General features: G+C 58.5%; 1 protein-coding gene across 1 annotated transcript in view; it reads right to left on the bottom strand.

Moving 5' to 3' along the window:
• Positions 1–3,467, bottom strand: part of SCUBE3 (signal peptide, CUB domain and EGF like domain containing 3) — a 36,373-nt gene extending 32,906 nt beyond the window's left edge. Inside the window, exon 1 of the mRNA XM_045292987.1 lies at positions 3,383–3,467. Within this exon, the coding sequence (XP_045148922.1) occupies positions 3,383–3,467 (85 nt within the window). The remainder of the gene's footprint in view (positions 1–3,382) is intronic.
• Positions 3,468–10,206: the final 6,739 nt, after the last annotated feature.

Here is a 10,206-nt window from a genome sequence, read left to right as displayed (position 1 = left end):
CAAGCCCGGAGGGAAAAGATGTCATTGAGAGAAGAGAGGTCAAAGGGAATCGGGAGGAATTTCTAAGCGCTCAAGCCCTCCTTCCCCACCCCTTGGAGAGGGGCTGTGAGAGGGAACAGACTGAGGATCAGCCTGAGGGAGGGCCAGGCTCTCGGTTTCTCTGTCCGTCTGTTTCTCCAGGGCGGCATGGACCGAGCACGGGCAGGAGCCGCTGTCCACGGAGCCGCCCTCCCGGTTATGATTTTATGGTTTTCATCACATATTGTGGAGGGAGGGCCTGGGTGGAACAGTCCCCTCACTGTAAGGGCCCGCCACAGGAGCCACATTAACGAGGAAGAGAAGGGGGGGGGGGGCTGGGGAGAAAGAGGGAGACACACATACCCTCAGACAGAGACCCGGAGAGACAGTTGGAGACAGAGAGACCCTGTTCCCACCAGATGAAAGCTCTCAGTGCCCGGGACGGCATTACTTGGAAACCCTAAATACATGACTTTATCAAAACTGTTGCGAAGGAGGAGGCAAACAACCAGGTAAAAGGAATGGCCAGGCTGGCTCACTAGGAGCCTTGCCTCAGGGACAGGATGGTTTCCCTGCCCACCCACCCCCACCACCCCACCCCCACCTTTTCATTCTGCTGAAACCTGAGCCCTTGCAAGGATTAGGTCTTTTAAACCACTGCTGCCACCTCTCCCCCCTCCTCCAAAAAAGCAAAGCAAATTAATGCTTTTAAGTTAACAATCAGCTTGGTTATCCAGTCTGTCTACTTTAAAATACACAGACAGGCACTTGAACAACACTCAAAACCGTGTACACTCCTGCTCGCTCGCTCGCTCAGTCACAGGAACTCCCCACCACTCCTCCACCCATCAGCCCGGAGGGCACTCACACAGCCAGCTCACACCCAGCACCAGCCACATTCCCTGGGGAGGTTGCACACGCACACGCAAGCACACACACACACACACACACACACAATGTTCCCTGGGGCAGCTGTACACACACACACACACACAGTTTCCCAGGGAGGCTGTACACACACATACACACATGTTCCCCAGGGAGGCTGTGCGAGTACACACACACACACACACACACACTCACTCACTCTCTCTTGCGTGCGCACTTTTACACAGAGGGCTCCGGGCCTGGCTTTTCTCCACTGTGGACCCACCACAGAAGAAGGACAGGGACCCACAGACCAGAGGATCCACTAAGTCCAAGCAAGATGCTGGCAAAAGGGTGCTTGCATTTTAAAGACCTGCCAGGGCTTCATTTCCAAGCCTGTCTCATTAAAGGGCTAATTCCCAGCACTGGTGATGTTTGCAGGGTCTACATGGGGGCAAGGGCAGCCCTCTCGGTCCATGGGTAAGGTTGTAAGGCTGCCCTGCGGGATCAGTCCTTGTCTGTCCTACAACCTCTGCCTACAGATCTGGGTCCGGTCCAGAGACTGCCCTGAATAGAGCAAACTTGAAGTCAGGCAGTCCGGGTTATAGATTTCCTGAAGAGCAGGGTCAAAGGTGGCTGAAAGGAGGGGCTACCACTCTACACCAAGCTCTTGGGAATAAGCGCTGGTGGGAGAGGGTGTGCAAAGATGCTCAGGGGTCTCCACCCTCCTTGCACTCCCCACAGCACCCAGCAATGAGGTGGTCCAGTGAATGAGGGAGCCGGGAGCCTCTGGGAGGAATTCTCAGTCCTTCTGTGCCTGAAGGTTGGGGCCACCTCCCAGGCTTGAGGGCCATGGCCTCCTAGCACCTGTCCCTTCTCGGGGTCTTCATCTGTCCCTAGGACCCCCTCAGATACACTGCTTGCTCTCCAGCCCCCCCCCACCTCACTAGGCCCCCAGAGACACTGGCTCCAACTTGAAAGAGCCCCTTATCTTGTGTCTAGATGGCTGTACGGAATCTGCTTTCAGACCAAACTCCCCGGCTAATTCCACCTTATGAGTAAGTCAGAGCACACGACAAAAGCCAGCTTTGTTTACCAGGACACCAGCAACCCCACAGTGGGGAGAGGGGCTGCCCCCAGCTGCGGATGGACATGGTGGGGAGCAGGGGCAGTTGGAGTAGGAAGGGCAGTCTCTGACAGGTGAGGGAGGGGCTCTGGGGCTCCAGTCCTGTAGTGGGCAGGGTGCAGACAGAGAGAGCTGTGGGAGAGGAGGGTGGCGTTGACAGAGTGTGTGTGTGGGGGGGGGGGGGGGGGGCATCTTCCTTTCAACGGAGCAGGAACCCATCTGTGCCCAGTGCAGCCAAAGAGCCCAGTGCTCGGACTGAAGCCGGGACACAGTGACTTCACGGCCAGACACTCAGGCTTCCCCAACTCCCAAGTTCAACTTTCCCTTAGGGCCACTTCCTCACCCCAGCTTGGCTTCCGGCGCCCCTGGGACGAGACACAGAAACAGTAGCTCCTGGGCCAAGCCTTGCCGCCTGAGGAGGAATTTTCTTTTGGGGCCGTATATAAATAATCTCTTCATTGGTGAGGGCGTGATGGGGGAGGGGTAGGCAAAAAGGTCAAGTGGGAGGGGAAGCTGGCCCCAAGACCACTGTCTTCACACCCCGCACGGTTTCTGCCAGCACAGCTCGCGAGTTGGAAGGTGCTGGGCTTTGGGAGCACAAAGTCAAGGAGCCCGGGGTCCGCGGTGGGGGCGGGAGGGCCTCCTGGGCTCTCTCTCTCCTAATTCCTAGAGGGATCTGTCAGAGCTCCCGAGCCTGGAATTTTACTTTGTTATTTTAGTGCAATTCGGACCTGGATTTAAATGGAACTGGAAACCCGAGGTCTTAATAAATAAATATTATGATAAGAAATAAAAGCCGGGCAAGACGAAAGCGATTTCCCCCCAAAGAGGCAGAAACACAACATTCTTGCTGTGAGCCAGTCACAGAAAAGTCTCTTCCCCTCCGCAGCCCCCTAACATGCAGCGAGAGGCGAGCAGTTGGTTTTTCCGCCCACGATCCCCTTTTCCACGGCATGCTCCCACCGACAGGGCAGCAACTTTGAACTTTGCTGGCTAACTTGGCATAAAAGGCTGCGGAGCGAGCAAGGAATACTTGGAGGGTGGCTGAAAAGCGTCCACTCGGTCCCTCGGGGCCACCGCGCTAAGTTTCCGACAGTGTGTATGTAAGGAGGCGGCTCTCTCACACTCGGGCGCAGGCTTAGGGTGGCAGCGAAGGCGCTGTTACATCGCGCCCCAACTTCTGGCTCCTCCGGTCGTTATCTCCGGGCGCACCCCTCACCCCCACCCCTACCCGAGCTCGGGTCCGCTGCTGGGGAGTCCGGGCGCCCCGGGCCCAGTCCTGACAGCAGCACTCATCCCAGCACCTGCCCTGCCCCTTGGGAATGGCGCCCCGGCCTCGGGCTCCCCAGCCCCGCGCCCCTGCTTCCTTACCTTGCGCGGCTTTGCTGTGCTGGGCGGCTCGCGCGTGGACCAGCAGGACCAGCAGGCAGAGCCCGGGCACGCGCCCCGAGCCCATGGCCGGAGCTTGGCGCCGCCGGGGCAGGTCTCCCAGCCCGCGGTGGGCGGAAGCCGGCCGGGACGCCGCGCGCCTGCGGCGGGAAGGGGCAGGGCAAGGGGTGCGCCGCCGGGGCCCGGCTGGGGGCTGCGAGCGCGGCGCGGGGTGCTGGGCGGCGAGCTCCCGGTGCCGCCGGCTGCTCCGGCCGGACGCCGGCGAGAGCGAGGCGAGGGGCGCGCGGCGGCCGCAGGGGCACCCCGCTCTCTCCACGCCGGGCTCCGTGGAATCCCACCCGGGACCGCGCTCCGCCGGAGAGAGCTGCCCCGGAGCGCGCGGCGCCCGAGCGAGGACCTGAGAAAGGGGAGGGGAAACCGACGCCAGAAACACGCCCTTTCGGCCTCTCTTTCTCCCCGGGCGCTCGGGCTCCGGCTCTTTTTCTTCGCCTTTCTCCTCCTCCTCCTCCTCCTCTTTCTCCTCCTCTTCTCGCTCCTTTTCGATTTTCTTCCTCCTCCCCCGCCTCCTCCTCCACCTCCTTTTCCGTACCCTTTTCCTTTCAAATGGGGCCTCGGCGCGGCGGCCGCTCCCCCCGCGCGCCGGGGCGCAGCGGCCCCCTCCCCAGGCTGCCGGGCTGCTGCCTGCAGGAATTTACAATCCGGCGCTGGGGGAGCGGGCGCGGTCTCCATGGAGACGGCTTCCCCGGGAGCAAGGAGGTCAGGCGCAGACCGCGCACAATCAATGGATCAATGCAAACCCGCTCGGCTCCAGACCAAACAGCACCCGGCCGAGGCTCGCCTTCGCTCCCCGCCGAAAGAGTGGGGGAGCGAGGGTGCGGCCCCCGCGATCGCAGGCGAAGAGGGCCGGGCGGCGCTGCTTTGCACGCACACGGGGACCTCCCTGTCCCCCCTACGAGGAGACAAAGGGGACGTGATCTTTCGGGAGTCCGAGGCCGACGTGGACTCAAGGACACTCAGGCGTGCCCGCCAACACGCGGGACACAGCTCCAGCGGCCCTCCCAACTCTTAACCCCCCCCACACACACACCTCCATTCTTCAGGCCAAGGCCACTTAGCTCTGGACCCAAAAGAAATTAGCCTTCCTGCCGAAGCAGGCAGAAACCACCTCCTCGCAGTGGAGACCTGAGAGGCTGCCCGCTGAGCCACCCTACCCAGGCGGCCAATGATCCGCTCACTTGCTCTCTCAGCACAGGGCAAAAGCGAGCCCACAGAACCGTGACTGCGGACACACACCACACACACACACACACACAAACCCACAGAACCGTGACTGTGGACACACACACACACACCTCCTACACACACGTTGTCCCTCCAAACCGGCCCTTACAGGTTCAAAACACGTGGTCTGACCCTCCATGCCTCCAATTGCATACAGAGAAAAGGCGTGTTTGGAATGAGACTAAGGTGCGTTGAAGGAGCAGTGTCCTCAAACCATCAAAGGCTGGTCAGTGTCCTGACCCACTCACCCACTGTGCACCTTCTCTCCTCCCACCGCAGACAACTTGGGGGAGGGGGTTTTTGGGGAAGGTGGGGAGCTTTCTGGGAGCTGGGGCGCCATCAGCCTGAGACGCTACCCACCCCAAGGCAGTTCTCCTGCTGTCAGAGCCAGTTGTCTACAGGAATGGACTGCTGGAGTCCAGCCTGGTCTCTCAGCGAGAGCTCCCGGGGTGCCCAGGGACCCACAGGCTTTCCCGGAGGTGAGCTCAGTTCAGAGTGTAGTTGATGCTGCAGTTAACAGCAGCTGGGGTACAGACCGAGCACCCCCAGAGGAGCCCTCCCCTCTCTAGGCATGAGTAGGCTAAGCACCGAGGGGTCTGGGCTTCTTGCCCCAGTTCTATCCTGGGACAAAGATTCACCTTGCATACCAGTCCCTTCTCAAGGGGCCTCAGTTTCCATATCTGAAAATCAGGCCTGTTGGCTTTGCTCCATGGTGGAAACCTGGGAAGTCTGGGAGAGGTGGCCTTGAGAGCCCCAGCCCAAGCAGGGCAGGAGAGGTAGCCACTGGGATGAGCCGATGGTGTGGGAGCCAGATAATCTCCAGGTCCCTTCTAGCTTGTCCCTAGAGGACTCCCTCCCTCCTTCATTCCACTGGCAAGCCCCTCCCCCTTGCAGCAGCCTTGCCTGCTGCCACCAATTATGCTTTGGGCTGGGGGACAAGTGCAAACTTGCATCCTCCAGATCCCAAACAAGAGCGTGAGAGAGAAAGATGTAGAGGCTGCTAGACCGGGCCTGATCCCTATGGGGGCAGAGGGAGCATGCCAGGAAGCCCCACAAGGCAGTGAAGGGGGCTTGCACTCTGCCTTGCTTTGGGCATGAGTATTGGTTCTTCTGGGTCCCTAAAGGTGGGCCCAGCCTGCCCTTTACCCCTGAGCAGAGGTGGACATGGAGGATTCTGTAGGGCTAGGTTCGGGGTTATCTAGTTCCGTGTGATTTGCTGCTCCTCGAAGTGTAGACATAGCCCTGGGTTAGGGGAGAGAGACTTGGGCAGGTGCCCTACCTGAGCTGCTCTATGTTTGGGAGCTTGGTGGGTGTCTCCTTCCTCATCCTGTCAGCTTCTCCCCTGTCTGCTTCCTCTGCTCCTCTGGAGTCTTGAGAGCCCTCCTTCCATATCTGTTATCCCGCCCACCCCAGCCTTTTGGAAGATCCCATAGGGGCAGAGGCAGGGCTTCTACCACTGGGGCACTATGAATAGGTCACATTGCCCCTGCCCTGTCTGCTTCTGTAGGACTCACAAGGGCAGAAGCAGTGACAGGCACCATCGTGGTCACACCCGCCCCAGCAGGGGCAAAATGACCAGTGTTTTCCAGGCCTCTGATTCCACCTTTCAGGCTGCAATTAGCTCTTGTCCTTCACGCTCCTTGAGAGATGCTTCTGACATCCCTGTCAGTCTGACTTCACCGGGAAGTGCCCGGGCTGGAGGCCCAGGGCGGAGGTATCTCAGTTCCCATCCTCCTTAGTGATCCCTCGGGTGGGGTCTCACCCACACCCACATGCTCACACCTTTCCCCCCCGCCCTCCCCCACCAGCACACCTTCCACCAGCCTTTGCTATGACTCCCTGCATCTCAGCCTCCCCATCTACCAGGCCTCCTTCCCTTACAGGTAGGAAAGGCTAGTGGGGAGCATGCGTGCATCCCCTGTCCAAGGCCAGTGTCAGACCCTGTCATTGCCCAGTCATCTACCTATTTGGGGGGTGGAGCTGGAGGGGTGTATTTCATGTCTCTGAGCCTCACGTTCCTTCCCATAACGACACCAGGGTCTAATGGCACAGACTCTCCAACAAGCCTCCAGTTCGAATCCCAGCTCTCTTACTTTCTAGGCAAGTGACTTCCGCAGGCTGCTCAATCTCAGGCAACCTCTGTTTTTGCCTCCAACAACGGGCCACCTACCCCCTGAAGTTCTGGGGGTGATGAAATGAGACGAGGTATGGAAAACACATGGTACACAGCAGGCAATTAAAAGGTGGAGGCTGCTGTGAGTTGCTAATCACAAGGCCAGCAGTTCAAAACCTTCTTGGGGAAAAGATGAGGTTTTCTACTCCCATAGAGACTCGCTGTCTCGGAAACTCGAAGAGGCCGTTCTACGCTGTCCCTTGGGCTGTTTGGAGCCGGCATCAACTTGACGGCAGTGAGCGAGAACTGTTGTTAATCCTCCCAGGACTCCTCAGCCCCGTGCTGGGTAGCCAAGGTCTTCCTACAAGAAGCAGTCTTGTTCCGGGCCAGGTTTTGATGTTGCTGGTGCGAGTGCAGCCAACGGGGCTCCATCTTACCCCCTCCAACAGGTCCCTGTCTGTCAGGAATTCCTCCTGAGAAGAAAATTCCGTACATTCCAGCCACTGCCCTGCCCTGTCAGTCATATTCCCATGGGTAGTAGAGAGCTGGAGGGAAGCTTACTTGCCAGGTAGTGTAGCTCTGGAATCTCTAGGGCCTCCCACCTCCCACCAGGCCACACAAAGACAGCAGAGCCCGGAGCTTCCAAGCCATTTCATGGATTGGAACACGGAAAACAGATTAAGTCACTTAGTGAGGATGACAGATTGAGAAAAGATGAGTCAGGCCCAGACCTGACTCTCAAGCTAGTATGTCCCCTTCGCGCTTTACTGCCTCCTTGGGACCCACCTCGACCCAGCACGTCCTTGCGATTGCTGCAGGGTAACCTTGGAGCGGGCAGAAGGTCGCAGACCAGCTCCTTCACACAGGTGGTGGGGCAGCACCCTTGCTTGAGGAAGCCCACGCCGCAGCCAAACCGCAGGTGACACTTTGTGGTTGATAGCGATTGCTGCCAACACACCGGTCACCACCTCAGGGCCATACCGTGCACAGTGGAATGAGCCACCTTCTGGTCCTAAGGCATCCCGTGACTGGATGAGGCTCAGACCAGCGCGATCCCTCGGTGTTCCCGGGGTTACCTGTCAGAAGTGATCACCAGGTCTGTCTCTAGCTGGAAGCTCTGCTGAAACCTGTTCAGCCTCAGAGCAGCAAGCCAGCCTCCACTGACAGGCTGCTGGTGGCTGCACTGGCTGGGAATCGAACCTGGGTCACCCACGTGCAGGCTGAGAAGTATACCAGTGCTCCTTAGAAGACGTGAGCCATCACATTTGTCTGCTCCCTGAGAGGCAGTGACTTGCCCAAGGCCGTGAGACACATTTACGAGGCAAAGATAGAACCAGAAGCCATGCTCTTTCTGACTCCGAGTCCTGGGTGGGCGCTCCTGACTGTGCCCTCTCTGGTGCTCACTCTTCCTCTCCAATTCACCTGGCGGGGTAGTGGCTGGATTGCTAACATTGAAAGGTCAGTAGTTCAAAACCACCAGCCGCTCCACGGGAGACAGATGAGGCTTTCTACTCCCGTAAAAAGAGTCACAACCTCGGAAACCCACAGGGGGCAATTCTCCTCTGTCCTATAAGGTTGTATCATTGACTCGATGGCAGTGAGTTTGATTTTGATTTTTTTTAGGGATCCCCCTAAGCCATCTAGGGGGTAGAGGAGAAACAGAAACACGATTTCTACTCAGGAGTTGTAGCTTCAGAAGGAAGGCAAGGTTTTCAAAACATGATCTGAAGGTGACACAGAGGCACCCAGACAGACAGACATCTCCCAAAACGTCAGCGGAAACCAAGAAGGGTTCATGGATGAGGAGAATGAGTCTGGGTGACTCTTCCACAGAGCAAGGAGATGGGTAAGAGAACCATAGGTGAAGGTCAGTTCAGGACAAGGGCGATCACAAAGGCTGGTGGAGAGGATGACCCTGCTGGGGCCTTGACCCTGCCCACCCAGCAGGGGATGGGAGCGAAGGCGCTCTCAAAGTTGGCCCCAGCCTGGGAGACTGAGAGGCCCGAGGTCTGGCCTTTACAGAGAGACCCAGGCAAGGAGAAGGGGTGGCCTGGTCTGTGCTGGCCACACCTGCTCCAGCCTCCCCTCTGACTACTTTGGCTACCTCCTATTAGCCCCCTTGGTGTTCCTACCCCTTCTCCCTGCCACCCCACACCTGAGTCACTTTGCCACCTGCCTTCTGCCCACCTGCTCCTTGGCTGCTTCCATGAAGGAAACACAATTCTGCCACCTGCCAGTTGGCACCAACACCCCTCCACATCACGAGGCAGCTCTCCAAAATGCACCGAGCCTGTGCCCTTTCCCCTTCTGCACAGCTGCTCTTCCAAACTTCCGCTTCCCCTCTGCCAACCCCAGCCCCCCGACTTCTCCAGGCAGTGCCCACCTCACTGAGAAGCCAGAGCCATCTGGCATGGACTTCTGGTCCCTGCCCGCTTCTCCCTCTGCTGCCTTGGAGAGGGGTCCCTCCTTTTGGCCAATCTCGCCACAGACACGCACAAGAGTCTCTCAGGTGGCCCTACTGGGAGCTCATTCTGTGAACTACCTCTTCCCCCGTCCCCGCCCCCTGAAGTCTCACCTCTGCTCCTTTGGGGAACACATCACAGGCTGCAGCAAACTAAAGAGTGACACCAAGCTCCCTGGCCCTGCTGCTTCTCATCCTCCTGAGGCCGGAGCGTCTCGAAGGCACATGCCTGCCCTGGGTCTCTGCTCCATCTTTCTCTCACCCCTCGCCCCGGTGCAGTCTGGTCCGGACCCTACTGACATCCTTCCCCAAGTCCCCCATGCCTCCCACATGTCCAGATCCAGGCCTACCTGCCTGCCAGGCCTTATCTCGCCTGACCACTCTGCGTCACTGTGACCTCTGAGCTCTTTCCATTTCTTCCTGCAGTGCCGCCCCACCCCCACCTCCTTCTACAGGCCTTTTAAATGCCACGGGGCTGGGGCCGGGGCTTCTACTTGGCTTCTTCACTCTTCACAGCTGTGACTTCTCTAGGGACTCTCACTCGGGACAGCCAGGGTGTGGGAAGAGGTGCCTTTGGGGTCAGACAGTCCTAAATGTAATCCCAATCCTGCCCATAGGTGAACAAGGGCTTGTTTCTTCACCTCTCAGACTTTCCTCGTTGAGTTAGTTTATTGTGCCAACCTGGCTGATAAACACATGTGGGGCTAATTGAAGGGCGGAGGCATAAATGGCTTGGTGAGCCTCGCCTTTCGAGTTCTCGGGCCTGTTGCTTTGTGATGGTCGCACCAGGGTGCAGCTGCCTTAGCCAGTTCCCTGCTTTAGCTGTCTAAGGCTGACTTCCTGCAAGACACCCCCAAGGAGAAGCCACATGGACCTACCCCGATGCAGCCCTGGGTGCTGGAGCAGCTGTGTGGAGACCCCTGCCAGTGCTGAGATGCTTACACGTTCACT

Source organism: Echinops telfairi, unplaced genomic scaffold, assembly GCF_000313985.2.
Source record: "Echinops telfairi isolate 266 unplaced genomic scaffold, ASM31398v2 ScPeMD7_655;HRSCAF=1070, whole genome shotgun sequence".
Taxonomy (NCBI): Eukaryota; Metazoa; Chordata; class Mammalia; order Afrosoricida; family Tenrecidae; genus Echinops; species Echinops telfairi.
This window is presented reverse-complemented; position numbering and strand designations above follow the sequence as displayed.